Raw genomic sequence first — 18,949 nt, 5'->3', positions numbered from 1 at the left:
CTGATACTCCAAACACTGATCACAGAGTTCACTGTTCACTTTTTTCTGTGTGTATTTTGTATAAATTAGAGAACACCAACCTGCTCCAAAAGCAAAAAAGAAGCTCTTGTCTGGGTGTTCCTCGAGCAGAGCCTTGACCCTCTTGCCCATCCTTTCATTTCTCTTGTAGATGAGTTCCTGTCGGAAGTATCTGTCTATTTCCTGGGCAGTGGCCTGCTCATTGGGTGGCAGTGTCACATTATTGAAGTTAGGGACCTATAGTTCCCAAGGTGGCCATGAAAGTAAAACACAGAAGACATGATTGTTTATTTATAAGTTATTTGCAAACCTTTGACTAAGGTTGAATCAATAAAAAATCTGAAATTCTTAAGACATATCGTTCAAGGGTTTTTACTTATTTATTTTCTTTACATGACTGATGGTATAATTGACTTAAAAGCCTTTGGACTGACAAAGATCTCATGAGATTGGCAGGAGAAAAATATAGCAATGGTGGCAGAGAAAGAACAGAAGTAGCTAAGTATGGAGAAAGTGCGTGTGTGCGCTGGGGGGGTGTGGGGTGGGGGAAGAAGAAGGTGAGGTGGATCAGTAGGTTAGGGGTGAAAGTAAAAGGTTAAGGGTTGTGCCAGTTGGACAAACCTAAGATCAAGGGGTCAAAATGAATCTAAGCTTATTAGACAGACTGAAAGTTACAGACAAGATAAGATAAGATAAGATAAGATAAGACAAGACAAGACAAGACAAGACAAGACAAGACAAGACAAGACAAGACAAGACAAGACAAGATAAGATAAGATAAGATAAGATAAGATAAGATAAGATAAGATAGTGGATGATCTGACCTGTGATGTGTCATGATTGAAGATAATGGAGTTGAGATCTCCACAGTTGTAGTGCCTGATGAGGTCTTCAGTGGTATATGGGACCTGTAGGCTTCCTGCCCTTAAAGACTCCTGTTGTAATAAAGTCTGGTTCAGGGCAAAGATCACCTAAAATAAGACAGGGATAACCAATTAATGAAAGATTTATTTCTACCTCGCTCTAAGACCCAGAGGTTTTTCTGGGCTCAAAAATATGAAGATCAAGCAAATTAATGTCATTAATGTGTAAAATACAACTTCTAACAATCAAACAAGCAGCGAGTCAGCAACCTCACACATACATGTGACCATTGGTATGTTCTGGTGTAATTACTGGATACCAGCAATAAACAGTGCCCTCTCAACTACAAGCCAAATCAATCTTTGAACAGTTATTGGCTGTGCAGTGTGCCACTGCTAAAACTGCCATGCAGCTGAAGAATGCTATTGTTGGGAACCATTTACTGATGACAGTTGTATTCAGGAGGCTTCATTCTGTGACTCTGAGGTTTTATTTCAAGGCCCGCCAAACAAAGAGACAATCAAATTGAGAGTTAAAGATATTCCCAGATCAGCTGTTGAGCAATGCAACACAAAAAAACAAAAACAACAAAGAAAGAGGATCAAGAGAAATGACAGCACATGTGGCTGTCAATGCAAGACAATGTCAATTATCCGTAAGAGAGAGGAGCTCTGCTGCTAAAAAAACACAAATGTCTGACAAAAGGTGAGAGGATAGCTCACCTAGAGCGGAAAATCTTGAGAAGCGAGGAATCCACATAAGGAAGATTTTTGCTGTGATGATATGTAGTGGTAACTGCCACAGTGGGGAAATGGAGAGGAGCTATCAGTTTCAACATAGTGCAGCATGCCTAGCCTTTTGGAGTCCAGCCTGGTTTAGAGTTAAAATGATCCATTATCTGAAAACTATTTTATGTACACTCTTTATAGGATTCCATTTAAAAGTTGTTGAGCTATACTAGTCTGACCGACAGACACTGTCAGCAAACAGCAAACATGTTAAATTTTAGGCAAGACTGGGCATAAAATTCTGATTTACGTGTCCTATTGAATTAACCACTTTAAAAAGGACACTTTTTTCTGCCTGGACCCCTTTCAGCTTTGCAGCACAGATTCAGCTTTTGTGTGAGCATGAAATCAGCCAGTGTTTGGTTAGAGAGGCCTGGTGAGATGAAAGACATATGCACACATGCACATGCAAATATAGATATACACAATTACACATCAGCGCACGCACATGCTCAGAAAGCTGTACAGTCTACACATCAGACTTGAGACAGGGGTTCGTACAGAAAGCACCGCCAGTCACCTCAGTGCATGGTCTCCCTCTGATCTCTCACCGCACACACACAGACGCATGCACACAAATGCACACCTTTCACCCTGGAAGCCATTGATCTCAATCCCAGTGACAGAAGAAAGTTTTGTATAGTTTATTTGCTTCTCAAAAGGAACAATGAGTCAAAGTGAATACGTTTTTGGTTAGCAGTGGAACTATGTAAATTTGTCCACAGTATGTCAGCATGTTTTTGCAATTCACCAGTTTGTGTGTGAAGCCTCAGCTCTTGAATTCTGTAACGATATGCGTATCTGTATGCAAGGCGGACCCGAGCGGCTATTTTTTTGTTATGTTTTTGCTTTTTATGTTCTGCTTTCTAAGGTGCTCCGATGACACTTTTCCCCCTCGGCTTCCCCTTTGTGGGAGCCTCCTTATAGCTGAAGAGAGCAGGAGAGGAGAGCAGCGTGGAGCAGATGCCTTCTTGTCAGGGGGACAAAGAACCCCTCCGTCACCCTCTCTTCTCCTCTCCTCTGTGCTCCCTCCAGCTTTCATCGGCCGCGCATCAAAGTGGAGTTCTGCATATGAAAAGGACCCCCGTCTTTATGCCACGCAAATTAGCCTATCGCCGCCCCTCCCCGACTCATTTCACAAAAACACCCTCACATCTGTGCCATCTCCGTGAAGGAAGGCCCTCATCTGCAGGGTCTCCCCTTTTTCACTGCTCTCCCTTCTCCTCTTTCTGTGCTCGCCATGCCTTTCAGCCCCTTAAATTATGGTAGTGAAGGGAGAGGAGGAGGGAGCGGAGGTGTGGGTGAGGGGGAGGATCAGTCATATATAGGCAGCTTAAAGTACAAAAAAAAAAGCGGGGAAGGAATAAGACAGACAGAAAGAAAACACTAACAAGAAAGTGAGGAAACAGAAAAAAAGCAGTAAAGTGGAGGACTGAAAGAAAGAAAACCTTAACAAATCATTCCTTTCTTTCTGCTGTAATCGTCCTCTTCTACTACTCCATTGCGGGTCAGCGGGTGCTTTTTCCCCACTCGGCTCCTTTCATCAGATCCCCCTGTTTCTTCTGCTGTCCCCTAACCCGCCCCCTCCTGCACACACAGACAGACACACAGACACACCCCTTGCTGATATCAAAGCAAGCGGAGCCAATGAAAGTCAATAATTGTCCTTTGTCATGGAAATCTCCCCTCTTGTGGAGATGGAGTGGGGTGGGTGTGTGCATCTAGAGCAAACATCATCACGGTCAGATTCCCACATGTGGAGATTTGGAGTGTTCAGCGGTCCGGTTCAAAAAACTCTTGCCGCTCTCGCTCTGGAGTTTGGAGTCTTAGTTTAAGGTTTTGAGTTTTGTAGAGTATTGTTAAGGTGTTACACCTCCTCAACTATTTAGTAAAAATTGTCATTTTCATTTGCATTTTCAAATCGTCATATCTCCTTAACGAAGCGAAGTTAAGACATGAGGCTTGTCCCCCGTATATCTTCAGACACTCCTGACGCTCACAATTCAAGAATTATTTTCTCACCTATTACCGTTCTGAGATGAGTTAGACTTGTTTGAGGGGTGGAAATCTGTCCTCCTCTCAGTTTTCAAACTCCGAAAATGAAGCCGTTTCTTCTCTCGTCATATCTCCGCGATGGAGATACAAAGTTATGCTATGAAAATCGCAGTCAAAGTACACCAAAGTCCGCTGATTCACCCGGTGCAAGAATTATGCTTCTATCCCACCTAGTTTTTGAGTTACACGACGTTTTGTAACTCCAAAAAACGGCGATTTTTGCCTCTCACCGCGATCTAATTCAGACTGCTCATCACCCTGTTTTCCAGGCACTCGCTCTCTTTGCCAGTGGCGCAATTGGTAATGAAACGGCTCTTCAGACCAAAGTTCAATTCCACCTTGGCCCACATGTTTTTTTCACTACAAATTGATACACTATCACAGACCTGTAATTCATATTGATAATTTATTACAATTCGGCAACGTTTTATGATTTTGGCAGCTTTTCTAATATGGACCTCAGATTCTTGTTAACGCTCAATGGCAGAAATACATACAAGTACACAGTCTGATGAAGCAGACAGAAGCAGTACCTCTGATTGGTTCAGCATTTTCACCTCTTATCAGCACAAATCTCAGCCTCTTCTGCTGTTTTCAGCAAAAACCTCTTTTAAGCAGAATTCTGCTCATTCACCTCTTTTCAGCGCAACTTTCTGCTGATTCATCTCTTTTCAGTGCAACTTTCTGCTTCTTTACCTCTTTTCAGCAGAAATTCTGCTGATTCACCTCTTTTCTGCAAAATTTTCAGCCTTTCCACCTCTTATCAGCACAATTCTCAGCAGCTTCTGCTCATTTCAGCACAATTGTCAATCTCTCCACCTCTTCTTTGTGAGAATGAGTTTGGCTCAGTGCGCTAAATAGCTGCCCATAGACCAGGAGGGCCAGGTTCGAATCCTGCTCAGGGCAACGTTTTTTTTTTTTCAACTTTTTCAGCTCTTTTCAGCAGACATCTTCAGCGTTAAGGCATCCACACAGCATTTTCGCAGGAAATGCAATTTTTTCTAGTTCATTTATGCTTTCTGTTATGGCAGCAAAGCAGGTAGCCACTACATTATTTTCCTGATCAGAGAACTACATGTGCACTGATATAGGAGAAGAAGAGGTCAAAACAAGGAGAAAAAAACTGCTTTTTCCAGTTTTGTCCACAAAGTATCATCTTTTCAACTGTTGCAACATCTCCCTTTATATAATCTGTGAATGTTTGAGCATTTCTACTGATATACCATTAAAACGGCAGGAAAAATAAACAACACAGTCATGTCTTCAAGCAGGTTACAAAACTTGATAAGTGCACGACGAAGAAACGGTGGCTAGTGACAGCAGATTTTACGTCAATTCACTGCACTGAATATAAAATATCCCTTAGTTCAAAATTAGCATTAGCTTTTTATTGTTAGCCAAAGCCACTAGACCCTATTTTAATGATAGCACGTGGCAGCTCTGTAATTAATCAGGTAACATGTGTCCAGGCTAACATGTATGTCAACTGTTGATAAAGAGTGGGCTGTTGGTCTTTTAATAAGCATCACCAAGTTTGTTGCACTACTTTTCATGTGTTCAGCTGCTAGTGAGGGGAAGGGCTGTGAGCCTGTCAGCTTACAGTGGGGCTGTGTAAAGCAGAGTGTCAGCTGGTGGAAGTGAAGAAAGCACTGTTGATTTCAATACTGCTGCAAATGAGTATCTAATGCGATGTAATCTGTACTTTTTCTTTATCAATTAGTATTCGAGTATCAGTGTTTTTTGGTTTGGTGTCAAAAGGTATCGAAACTTTCAGTTCTGGTGACAAACCTATTTAGTACTAATGTGATGGCACCATAAATAAGTCAGCACAATTAATTCCATAACACAGGAATAATATAGGAATAGGAATAGTGTCACAGTTTAGAGAAGGACCTCTTTTGTATCCAGGGAAAGACAGCGGCACAACAGCCAGCAGCATTCAACACTGGTCTGCTTCATGTTACTTTATGTTCAGTATATTTCGGCCTTAATGCTGCCATCATAATCACCATAATCATAACAAGCAAAGATAAGATGACTTTACGTCTTTAATCTCGCCAACAATGTCATCAACACATTTGGTCTGTATATAAATATATAGACTATGTAAACTATATGAGAGATCATGTCATAATATGAATCTGGCGTAATGTGACCAACATATAAACACAAAGCTATATTCCTTTTATGGCAAAGCCTCCAGCTAATTTATGTTATTCTGATTGTAAGAGCTGGCACTGAGATTTAGAGAGTGTTTGACTAGTTTAATTTTCAGCTCGGCTTTAATGAGACACTAAAGATGAGCATGTGTGCTGGTGCGTGCAAGCGTCTTTGTGGTTTTTTGTGATTTTTCCAAATATTCTGTTTTTGCGTGCCTAAGTGAGCAGAAAAAGCATATGGAGTAACATACGTTTTATAAAGTAGGCTATCCACACTGCTGACAAACCATGTCCTCAGACAGATGCGCGCACACACACACACAGAAAGAGAGAGAGTGAGACAGAGAGATCTTCCAGGCAATCTCCCAAGTACAAATGAAGACTCCCAACAGCTCCTCGGTTTCCTACTTGCTTGTGATGCTATCACAGTAATACAAGTCTCCTTTTCTCTTTATCATACATGCACATAAATAAGACAGAAACAGGCACTGAGTATGATTTATACCAGCAACAGTAAGAGAAAGGTTCAGACCAATAATAGAGAAGAAAACAAAGAAAAAAAGGGAGAGAAAAAGAAAAGTAGTGAAAAGACTTTCACTACTGATGTTATCGATGAAACCTCAGGATGAGAGTATAGACGAAGACGAATGCAGACAGAAGCAGGCAGAGACGGGGATTCTGAATTCCTTATGAGTGATGTTATCAGTGAAATGTTAGTCAGAGCAGTCAGCCCTAAAACAAGACCCATCAGGAGCACAGCAGCACTGCTAGGACTTCACAAAACAGTGATTCGGAGACCTTCTGCTGTCCTCAGGTAGTTAACATTTAAACACCAACGCCCTGTGATTTGATTGTGATGGAGTTCAGGAAGTAACGTCTATTTTATCTGAGTTTCCAGACGAAACAGGCTGAACTTCTAATACCTAAGATGATTAAAAAAATGTGACTGATTTCAAATTGATTGTTTTCTCTTTCATAGTAGTCTCATTGTATTTTAAACTGAAAGTCTCAATTTGTCCACTCCACAGTTTCAGAGGTTTCAGAGGTTTAAAACCATGAAAAACGAACTTTCACGTTTCAGTGTAACATCTAACAGTCTTGAGAAACAAAATCAACATAACGTGTTTCTTTTGTATTTTTCTGCTGCTTTCTGGTCAAATAAATATCCAATATTGGTTTTGGGCCAGGAAAAGGTGCATGAAAATAAAGAGAAAACCTAAATAAACTAAAAAGGTGGTTTAAAGCTGAAAAGTGAAAGAAAACATAGCAAGTTTCTTTTTCTATAAGACTGTGGTTTAAAAAAGTGAAGATACTGCCAGTTTTATGATTTTTGTCTTTATGTTTGTAAAGAAACGGCTGTTTAATGGCTATTGCGGCTGCAAAAGTGGAAATAAAGTGTTTTATTCAGCAGACATTCACTGACACTCCCACCGCACAGAAACCCACTGCACACACATAAATCTTTCACCACAGCGCAACCTTTTCACTTTCTTGCTGAAAACCCACCATTTAAACACAGATACGCACACCTGTCAGTTTGACTTATCCGTATTGTTGCTTCTTTCTTTCAATTCCCTCCTTCCAACTCCCCTGAGCATATTTTCTCCGACTTGCCTACACATCTCTCCCTCACACATTTATCCTCCCATCGTTTCATACCTCCCTTCCTCTCCTCTTTGATCCTGCATATTCCTTCACTCCCTCTTTTTCCATCCTTCTCTCCTTTGATCCTATAGATCCCCTCTATCAGGTCTTTTTAAGATTTGACCCTTACATTCCTCGGGTCACTAATGACCTCCTCGCTTCGTGCGTATGTTTTCGTGTATGTACGTGTGTATAACCTGTACAAGATTAGGTCTCATCTTAGTGTGTTTATATGTACATGTATGTGTCTGTGCCTATATGTGTGTGTGTGTGTGTGTGTGCTTAAATGCTTCATCATCATGGATTACTGCCCGCTCTGCAGAACTCAGAGCAGACCTTTGAAGAAAGATTTATTAATTTTCCAATACAACAAAAGAAGGAAAGTATTGGGCAAGGATTTCCTGTACAGGAAAGAAAGAGGAGAAAGTAAAAAAGTCCTCAGGCCCAAAGCTTTGAAAATAATAATGACCAAAAACGTATTCTCTCTCTTTAGGGAAAAAAAGTGTCCTCATATACCATTTATATTTTCTAATCCTTATGATCCTTGTGCGTTAATGCTGACATGAACAACTCCTTTAATAGCCAGGTTAAGCCCACAGTTGCATTTTAAATCACTAAAATACTAAAATCATCAGTAAGCAATTTTTACTTCACAAGTGTGTTTATAAAAGCCAAGTCATCTAAGATGAGCAAGGATTTCACTAATAGCTGTTATCAGTAAAGTAATATGTTTGTTTTGTCTGCTTTTTAAAAATGTTTTCAATAAATAAGTTAATGTGCATGTTTTGTTTCCTCATAGATCTCTTGGGAGGCTGAAGTTTAAACTTAGAGTGTGTCGATACAATTTCTTATTGATTAATTATTTGGAGTAGAGTTATGCCTCCAGACTTCAGCACATAAAAAAATGAGCACATGTTCCATGTACATCACAGAGAAACCAGTGGCCAGCACTCAGACCACATTCATATGAAACCGTGACTACACTTCTCCTTCTCTTCCTCTCTGTGCGTTCTCTCTCTTTCTCTATTTATCTCTGTCCAAAACCTATCTCTCGCCCTCCTCGCTTCCCTTCTGTCTCTCTCTCTCCCTTTCTCTCGCCCTGTAAAAACATTCTTGCGGGGTGCATTTACCTTGGTGCCCGACGCAGCCAAATATTTAGGCTGTCACAGGGAATCAGCCTCAAACCAAATGGCTCGAGGTTTCTGCACGTGCATTGTGTGTGTGTGTGTGTGTGTGTGTGTGTGTGTGTGTGTGTGTGTGTGCACGCGCGCGCAGATCGTGGGGGTTGTGGTGATTGAAATGTCAACTTCTCAAACCCCCGCGCTCTATCCGGCTATACTGCTTCGCTATACCCTGAACAAGCTGTACAGGAGTCCTAACAACACGCCGTTTGCACACAAGGGTCATTCTTAGTCTGTGATCAGCCCCTTGATTTACTGTAATGTCTTCTTATACCTGATTGACTGTCTAAGTAAAAATGCCAAAATGTCAAAGTTCAGTAACTCCAGCTTTTCTAACTTTTTATATAAATTAACATAACAACAGTGGCTTCTCTGTGCAAAGCTAATTTCCTAATTAACATAGAAGCACTGTAAACACACACTTTCCCACACACACATGCTGCCACCTGTCATCACACATTCTGACAGTGACCAAACAGGAGTGTCCACTATTCGCAAAATTTTCCTGCCTCTGTCTTCCTGCCTGTCACTCTTCCTTTCTCTCACACGTACATACAAAACAGGCCCACACAGCAACCAGCGAGCCGCTCGGCGACTCGGTCCACCAAGACACAACACAAAGATCTTGAAAACACAGCGAGCCACAAGGAAAACAGCCATCAATCTTGACGACTGTCTGTTAACTGAAAGAACACTATTAATTCAGGACAGCACGAGTCAAGAACAACACTGCCAAGCTGTTTCATGCTGAGATTCAAACCAAAACAGCTGCGAACACTTACTGCAGATGCACACTGACCATCTGAGAATGTATGTGTGTTATCACGCAAACAGGCAAAGAAAGAAGAGTAAATTAATTCAAGATTTTCCACACTCAAACAGACAAAAATTAGCCACCGGCCACGTCGGAAATAAATTGTTTTATCTTCTTTCATCTGGGAAAAAGTTGTAATATTTCGGTACAGCAGGTTGCTTCAATAGCAGAGTGTTGTATGCCATTGTAGACAAATGGCTGGCCATCGACAAACTGGGAATCGCAGCTGGACAAAAAAAACCAGCCAAGCAAGGATACAGGCAAGAAAAAGACTTTCCAGTATTTCCAATATCTGGAAATATCTCAGTGTCGAGTTTATAAAAAACATAGTTTTGATGCATGAATTGCATTTTAGTCCGTGTGCTCTTTTGCACTCACACCTCTGCAGAAACAGAAAAATCCCACTCAGTGCACTCATTCCACAAACTTTGCCCCCTTGGTGATGGTGGCAGCTATTTCATCCTTAGCCTGTGGCGATAACAATGTATAGATCAAGACTGCTTGATGGTTTCTTGCAAGGCCAGAGGAGTATTTATTAAAAGCTTATCTATTTACATCGCTGCCAAACCACAGTGATTCAAAGAATGGACGTAGTTAGTTATTTTCGAGTTGAAAATTCTGTTATATTCTGCAGAACTATACTCTCGTATTTGTAGTAAGGTTATTTTAACCAGCTTTTTGTCTTTATCAGTGTATGTACAGAGTAAACACAGACCAATCGCATGCATTCTAAGTCATCCACATCATGCTACACAGATAATTGAACCTTTATTCAGCACACATGTGAAAACAGGAAACTGCAAAGAGTCAAGATGCAGAAGTCCAAAGAAATTATGGAAACATATGAAGACAAAAAGAGGCTGAAGGTGAAAAGGTTTACATGGGAAATGTAAATTACGGAAGAAGAAGAAGAAAAGGGAAAACTCAAACTACTACTACTACATGACCAAAACTTTAATCCAACAGCGTTGACTAAATTGCTTTGTTAAGATGATTATTTAGTACTTTTTTGAATCTGTATATTAATCCCGTAAAAAGTTTGGACATTGAATTGAAATACACCAAATTCCTCACTGCACAGGATGATGGGGGCAAATAATTTTTAAAAAAACAACAACAGACAGCAGGATAAGAAATTGCTCTCCAAGTTCTCCAAGAAATAAAGACACAGCAGGAATTAAAAACCCGCATAGTGCTATTTACCACTGGCCTAGACTCAGAACCAAATCACCGCGGGCAAACCAAACTGAAGAAGCCAGGCACATGCACAAGCACACACGCTTATTTACAGTAATATGCATGTGAACACTTTCAGTCAGCTTGCATCACTTCTCTTATTCTAAACAAAAACAGAGACTGGAATCCCAATAAACTCAACATCGACCTTTAACGGCATCAGCGGTATAAACGCTACACCTCCCAATCACCTACAGAATAAGTCTATGCAATGGAAAATAGGCACTTGCATCCAAACCATCTGAGAAATTAATCTGTTTATTGTTCTGTCAGGCTGATCAGTACAGGAGACAAAGGAAGTAAAGGAGATAAACAGAGGGAGGAAAGAGAGAATCGTGTTTCCACGGAAAGAAAAAAAAAGCGGTTAAAAAAACAGATAGGTAGGCCGAGTGAAAATCAGAGAGTGTGATGGTTGTTGTTGTCCAGACATCTACCACTTCCCACAGCTTCACAACCACAGACTTATGAACAGTCAACAAAATATGAAAAACATCCAAACATCACAAATGTGCTGGGAGTTCAGTTTTCAGAGAAGTGTCCCTCTGCAACTATTGTGAATGGTACAAATATAAACATCCTAATATGCAAACTGACACCAAAATAGCAACTGTCAAAGCAACACAAATGATGAAATATACTGTAAAAACAGCAAGTGAAGAGGCTTCAACACGTTTTAGATAAGGGGAGGAAACTGTGAAATAAGAAACAGCCAATGAAAGATTCACACAGGGTCAAAGAGTGGTTTGCATACAAGTTTAGATGGTGAGGAATCAAACTTTGCATCATGTCTGTAAAGTTTCTTTATTATTGCAGACTCAGAAACAGTTTCAAAGTGTGTGACTTCAGAAAAACTGCAAATGTGAAAAAAAATACAGTGTGCTTGTTTTTTTTTCCCAACAACAAAGATACTGAGTTCAAAATTAAAATAAAAAGCAACAAGTACTCACCTGAGCGGTTTGCATCAGAGTGAGTCTGGTAGGTTTTGCTTTCTAAATTACTTTGAAAATAGATAAATAAAATCGATGTTTGGGGGCAGAAAAAGTATTGCAAGTAACAGACCATGAAAATTTGTTATATCGATGGTATTGAAATACATAGGTTAAAAACCTTACCAAACAGTTTTGTTGAAGTCACAAAACCACCTGAAACTCAAACCTCAAAAGCCAAACCTAAAAACGCTTCAACTTCTGAGTAGAAATTCCACAAATGCTGGAAAAGTATGTGTTCACAAAGGCTTAGGTACACCTTAGCAGGTTTTTTAAACGTTATTTTAGCCTGGTATTTGAATGCAGCAATGTCAATAATGTAAAATATTTGACTATTTTCAAAAAATGATTCAAACACACATATAGCACGACACGCAGACAAAAATGCACGGCACACAAAAACCACACACCACATAAGTTTATACAACATATCTGTCTTCATCTACAGATACGAAACAAGTCAAATCACCAGACCATCACATTTGCTGTTGTATTCAGACCAATATGTGTCAGTTATCTAAGCAGCGATTTATCAAAAGGAGTGTTCCTCTGAAAATATCTTATCTAAATCTACAACTACGGGCTTCCAGAATTGGAAAAATTGCTTTTACCATTTTTTTTTTCGTTCAGGTAAAGGGAAACTGTGCAGGCCGTGTGACACTCAAACCTCCAATTAGCTCTGTTCTCAGCCAAAAACACAAAAATATCAATTTTCCAATTGGGTAAGAAAATGAGGCAGGGACAGGTGAGGCAATGTTTAGTAGTTACTTTGACAGTCTAATGCTTTTCTTTTTAGAGTGTGAGCAGCTTAATTCCTTTTAGAAAAATCAGCTAAATAGTGTCCTAACCTGACATGTGCAGAGTGTCTGCAGCACTATTTACTGTCAAATGCTTTCACCATAAGGTGTACTGCTTCACAATGAAAGAAGACCAGGTCTGCATGCAAGGCACCTTACAAAAGCCCAAGGAAAAACAGAAATTTACCTGCCTCTTCTTTGGACAGCTTGACAATGTCTGTGGTGTGCTGCTGCCTGAGGTAAAGGCTATCTGATTACCTTTGCAGGTCATGATTAGCTGTGAAGCATGTGTAGCTCGGTGTCTCTTTGCCAGCTCATGTCAGATATTCGTGTAAGTGATCACAACTGTCTAATCAACCATGGTTACCATGCCTAATTCTATAAAGAGTTAAATTAGAGTGTTTAATTATGCCCACACAAAGAAGTAAGTGCCAGATCTGAATCATGTGAAGGCTACCCACATGGCGATTTTTGTCAATACAAAGTTATAAAAGGAGGATAAAATGTGGGCAAGGTTTTGAGGAGCAATTTTAGTCTGACAGTGAGATATATGTGGAACACTGATAATAAGCTAAGCTACAGAGTAACTTTTTTGGGCCTCTCCAGCTCATGCTAACCTTAAAAACCAGCACTATGAAGATGATTCTAATTGTCAAAGGCTACCTTAAACGATGACTGGTTCCTTCGTCATACACACATTGTAGCTAATCTTAAATTAATGAATGAATAAAGTTATTACCAGAATTCTCAGCAGAATACAGCAAAAAGATCATTTCAAAAGCATCTTCCTCATTTCGCTGCATTTGCAGCATGTGTAAGGTCCTGGCCTCCACTCCCAACATGACAGCTATTCATCATTTACAAAACATTTCACTTTTTAGCTAATTTGTAGAAATTGCCACGCAGCAAAAAATATCTCAGAAGCATCTAATAGTGGGTCGAGCTGTGTTTTCTGAAACTGAACACAGCCTGGCAAGTGACACGTTAGTAATGGCACGTAATGGTCAAAAAGCAGCTTTGCAATGTATTTAAGAAATCATCACCTAGCTGGGGAGGGGGGGTGGCAATCTAGTGGATGCTCAAGGCAGCTATTCATTACAGACCTGCTGTGAATGAGGTGTGTAATGGCACTGAGACAGTTCAAAACATCTGTGCAGAACTCTCACAAAGTGTGCTGTGTGGCACTCACCTGTGAAACTTCACCGAAACCCCAAAAATGTGGACTGGAGCCAGAAGGACACAAGTGCATTTATGGTCATTTATCTCTTTTAAAAGTTTATTCAAACACATTAAGTATTATCAGAATCATTTACCTGCTTCATTTAATGGTCAATAACATCATTGTATTTTACAGACTGAAGCCGAAGCCAAAAAAAAAAAAAAAATCTTAACTGGAAATACGTGCTACAAATGTTTAATCAACTTTTTTCTAAGTATGAGAAAGCTGACCTCAAAGCAAACATATGAAAATATAATTATCTGACATTCCTTCAAATTAAAAATGATAAATATATTATTTTCCTAATTTTAAAAAATGTCCTTTAGAAAAAAAAACCTTTTGACAAGTTCCAGGTGACACAGAAACTATTAATCCTCTGTGTGGGAGCTTGTGGACAGCTTTGGCCTTGTATCACTCGGCTGAAGTCCAGCCAGGTTTGGCTCACTTCGACAGGCAGTGGAGTAACTGGATTTAATCCAGACCAGCCACAAACCTCAGCAGCACACAGAAAGCATAAGCTTACCAGGCAGAATTTATGAGAAATCATGTCATACGGCGAAAGGTTAATTTAAAAAGCATCTCCATGTTTGTTTTCAGCATTCAGTGATGATCCAGCTTGATAATACCTCCTTGAAAGGTGTTCCACTGTTTTCTCTAGGTCAGAGACCGCGGACACAACGGAAATTATTTCACAATCTTGTTGTTGAAGACAGAGGCCAGGTCTGTGACCACTTGCATTTAGTTGCCATCTTCAAAGCAGCTTTGGTGCACCAACATAGCAATTAAGAATTGTTAAGATGGGGCCAGTCTGTTATTAGTCTGCTGTAAGTTTGCGATTGAATGGGTCAGGTTGGCAATAGGGTTTGTTTGTGATGAAACAGCGATTAACTACCAGCAAAAACTGCAAATCTGTTGCACATCTACACACACAGAAATCCACATGAACTACTTGCATTCAGAGGCTACTTAGAACCTCACACATTTGAAACAGAAATCCAGATTTTCCACCACAAATAGTGATGTGATTCAAATTCAGGCGCTCAGCAACCTTGCTTTTATATAGTAAAATAACCAGAATACAACCAATGAAGACTGACTTAGATCAACTGCAGTGTGTTTGCAATATTTCTGTGTTCACGAATTGTCACTTTTCCTAAATTGCTAGCAAATCTTTGCCAATCTGTCTGCAGTCACAGTCGCACCGTGACTGTTTGGAGACAACCAAGGCACAATCACCTTGGTTGACTAACGTTTGAGGGAGTTACACCCGCAGGCTTGCCTCAGACACTGAGTCGCAAGGCAGTTGCTGTACTTTTACTCTAGTGTGACTGAGCCATTAGCGATATTACAGCAATTTAGCTATCAAGTAATCCTGATCAATGGCTTCATCAGTCATGGGAAAACAAACAGGATAAAATTTACCAGAGTCAAGACTGAACCATGAGAAGCAACCTTTTATTTTTTTTTAACAAATCCTTTATCGTGACACTTTTACTTCTAAACTGTTTTTACTTAGCTTGTATCTCTTTTGCAATAGACAGAAATAAATTACACTAAAACGAGCATGTATGGGATTTCTTACTTTTCATCAGTCACATGCTAATTTAATGCTAATTGGTCATGACTTAGTATAAACAACAAACCCGGGGCCTCAACCACATACAGCCCGCAAAAATGTTAACTTACACTACAATAGAGGGATTGATGGGCACCAAACAAATTGAAATTAGTGTCGTAACGACTCCCGCAGCTCTTACATGTAACCTACATTAGCTTTAATTAAGCGAAGGCCTTAGTATGTGAGGGTTAAGTTCATTTGCAGATGCTGAGCTTTTCTTACTTAAATGAAGGCGGCGGTTCACTGTGAAACAACAAAATCCATGTTTCTCTGTGAGCTGTTTACTTTCAGTAAGGTTTCATAATCAGATGTTGGAACAGTGGATGGAAAACTGCCTATTAAAATAAGCAGTTTCAGAGATATCTTTCTGTTCATCTGAGTTATTTTTACATGTCCCAATTCAGTTATTATACATTAATCCTTGAAAAATATCAAGTCAGCGATGAATTATTTCTAATGAAGTGTGTTTAACTTGTGTTACCCTGGATCAGGATTAGTGACTTGCATTTATTTGACATAAGTGGCAGCTATTATGTGCAGTTTTGCATGTTTTCTTTAAGAGCTTGTGTTTTCTAAAGCTTTGAGTGTAAGTGTTGTTTTAATTTGGAGCATCCATGTATGAATGCAGTGTAATGTTGATACTACAGTTCTCTGGAACCTGCAGAAACTTTCATGACTTAGTGTTAAGTCAGAAAGACAAGCTATTAAATCCCTAACTGAGCAGCAGAAGCTTGTGTTACACAACCAGGAAAAGCCTGCGGCAGTCTCAAAAAGTCAAACTCCACTCGGCGGGAGTGTATTACTGTATATACTTTCAGGAATCAAAGCTCTTTTTCTTGGCACGCAGTTGGCACCATCCAGCTGAATCTCATCCACTTTGAAGCAAATATACTCAAAAAATAAAACTATGCAAATGGGTGGACTTACACAGGACAGGAAAATGGAATTTGTAAAGTTTTTCTAGTTCGGTATGACGCCGGTTTTCTAATGATTCTTTTAAAAAGGTGTGCAGTGATCACACAAAGAATATCCTGACAACAAGAGAAATAAAAGAAATTCTCTCTAATATCTCCTCAAATATTTGAGACGTTACACGTGTAAACTTTAAAGCGAAGAAGGGAGCGCTGTAATATGAACATGAATATTTGTAATCACCAAAGCGAATGGCACCACATTCAACTCCTCAACCACCAGGAGAAAAACAAAATCTCTGGTGTTTTATTCTTTTTTTTTCTTTTCTTTTTTTGCTGTTAAAATGAAAGCAGCCAATACAAACTACATATCAAGAGTCGATACAAACTGCTGATTTTTGATTTGTATTCTTTTCTGACTTGTTGCCAGGCTTCAGTTTCTATCTGTAAAGTGATTTGGAAGTAACAGTTGCCGCTTCTTTGTCTCTGGTGTCATGTATCGAGACAGATTGACAGATAATGTCTGAGGAAATGCCAGACATCTAATACGGGACTGTTTGGTCAACAGTGGGGAGGAAATCAAGCACCGCCATTTGACATGAAACCGAGGAAAGAAGCTGTAAGGGCATGTTCAAAGTTCAACCATAGAGCTGTATATGCACATAAACATGCACTTACGCATACACACAGATACAAACCATCATTCATATCCAACTCCTGCAAACAAGCACAGAAGTGCACATGTGCATGGAAATATTCACGTGCACATGCAAGCAATAATAAACGGATACAAGCAATTATATGAAAAAATATACACTGGACAAACACGCCCCAAGCTGTAATTAAACATGCGCAGTTTACTCCATGTGATCAAAGTAGAGTGAAGCAAGATAATAAATTATTTTATAAACAATTTAGAGACAAAATGCTCGAGTTAATGCTGGGCATAAGAATACAAATGACTTTCTGCAATATGAATGAGATCATGCAGCTGCACTGCAACACCTGGGCAACAGGTTCCATGTAAATAAATGTTTTTCACTAGATCGTGTCCTACTGCGCTCAGTCCATATCTGCTTTGTTGGCTTTTTGAAAATTGCACTGCATGTTTGCCTTTGATATTCCAAACAGTGATGTTTCATTGGCAAAACCGTTTTAGCAAGTTATTTTAAAAATATGCACGATTCGTCATTTCTCCAAAATAACAAATTAATATTCTTTAAGCCAAGACAATTATTTGGCAGAGCATTTAACTTCGACTTCAAGAGTACCGTAATGAGCTTAATAAATTCAAGTGCAGGTTAAAATGTTAAAATGCTGTTCTTTTCCCTTTATTTTGACTGCAGCCATAAGAGCACACACAGACATTTTTCACGTCACATGCTCACTGCTATGACTTTTCAGTTGGACAAATGAGCTCTAATCAGATTTGCTCCTGTGTATTGCTGTGTAATACTGTCATTATGACACCATATGTTCTCTGTTTCTCAAACGAAAGAATTTTTGTTTTCCCAGCCAAAACCAATACCACTGCCCTGCCCGCAGTGATGATGATTCACTGATTCAGTGACCAACAATTACCTGCAGTGTAGCAATAGTTTTGAATTTTGCATTTTGATAAAGAGCTAAATTATTTTAACTTAATTTATCTAATTGAAAAAAAGTTTTATCTATAGTCTTACCCCACAACATGTTTGAACAAAAACTCATAGGCAGGTCTCATCCCATAGTAGAAGCTACTAAACAGCCTGGATGCCAGGCTACAGAAAAATAGTTAATTTAAGTTGCCAGCCTTAAGCTAATTCTGGTACAATGCATGGTTCCTTTTCAAATAAAACCATTTTAATTTAATTCAATTAACTAATTAAACATTTGAATCATTAGTGGCCTAGAATATGCTAGTCAGTAAATCCCTGAGAAATACATTTATTTGCTTTCCTGTTGAGAGTTAGACAAACTGTTGCGAATGCGCTCATATCTGTGCAGTTAATCTGAACCATAGAGGAAGTGTGGCTTCATGCATAAGTGACAAAGTCTTGTGCAGAGCAGCACACTGAAAGCTGAGAAATTAACAAAACAATTAACATTTATATTGTTTATTGCTTACAATAGATTCGGTTTTGACAGGCAAGCTCCTCCCATGGATATTAATACTTTTTTTGTTCATGTAGTTGCTCTTTAGTATTATGTTCCTGTAACAGCACACTTCTGTTACCATATCTCCTTTTGATGATCTTACATAAATGTAGAATTGTATTTAAAGTTCAAACAGTTTTGTAGAGATTTAAAAAAAAAAAGGATGTAATGGGTAAGTTAGTGCAGTAAGAAGCCTTTTTGAATTTGAGGCCAGAAACAGTTGCAATTCATTTTCACACGTGAACCTCAGATACTCTTGGGTGAATCAGGTTGGGACACTGTCTAAAGTTGCACTTTCTCAAATGTAGCACACTGCTGTCAATGGTCTGAAACGGTTACATTCTCACTACAAGACATACTCTGGTTTTTTTCTTAGGTGAGGGCACAGCCGGGTTAAAGTATGCAGGAGGCAGGACACTTGACACCAACTCGCTCACTGTGAACTCACCTGACAGTGACCTGTGCTATTCTCAAGTGGACTCGATTGAACAGCACAGAAACTTTGTAAGGAGACAGCAGGTTA

At 39.4% G+C, this 18,949-nt stretch overlaps 1 protein-coding gene across 1 annotated transcript in view; it reads right to left on the bottom strand.

Moving 5' to 3' along the window:
- The window catches only part of trabd2a (TraB domain containing 2A), a 57,879-nt gene that overhangs the window by 28,638 nt on the left and 10,292 nt on the right, over window positions 1-18,949 (bottom strand). The window contains exons 3-4 of the mRNA XM_084935032.1: window positions 843-989; window positions 81-255 (exon numbers count right to left, since the gene is read on the bottom strand). Of these exons, the coding sequence (XP_084791158.1) occupies window positions 81-255; window positions 843-989 (322 nt within the window). The remainder of the gene's footprint in view (window positions 1-80; window positions 256-842; window positions 990-18,949) is intronic.

Source organism: Perissodus microlepis, chromosome 7, assembly GCF_051167445.1.
Source record: "Perissodus microlepis isolate ML-2025 ecotype Zambia chromosome 7, ASM5116744v1, whole genome shotgun sequence".
Taxonomy (NCBI): Eukaryota; Metazoa; Chordata; class Actinopteri; order Cichliformes; family Cichlidae; genus Perissodus; species Perissodus microlepis.
The sequence above is the reverse complement of the archived record's forward strand: the minus strand, read 5'-3'. Positions and strand labels throughout refer to the sequence as shown.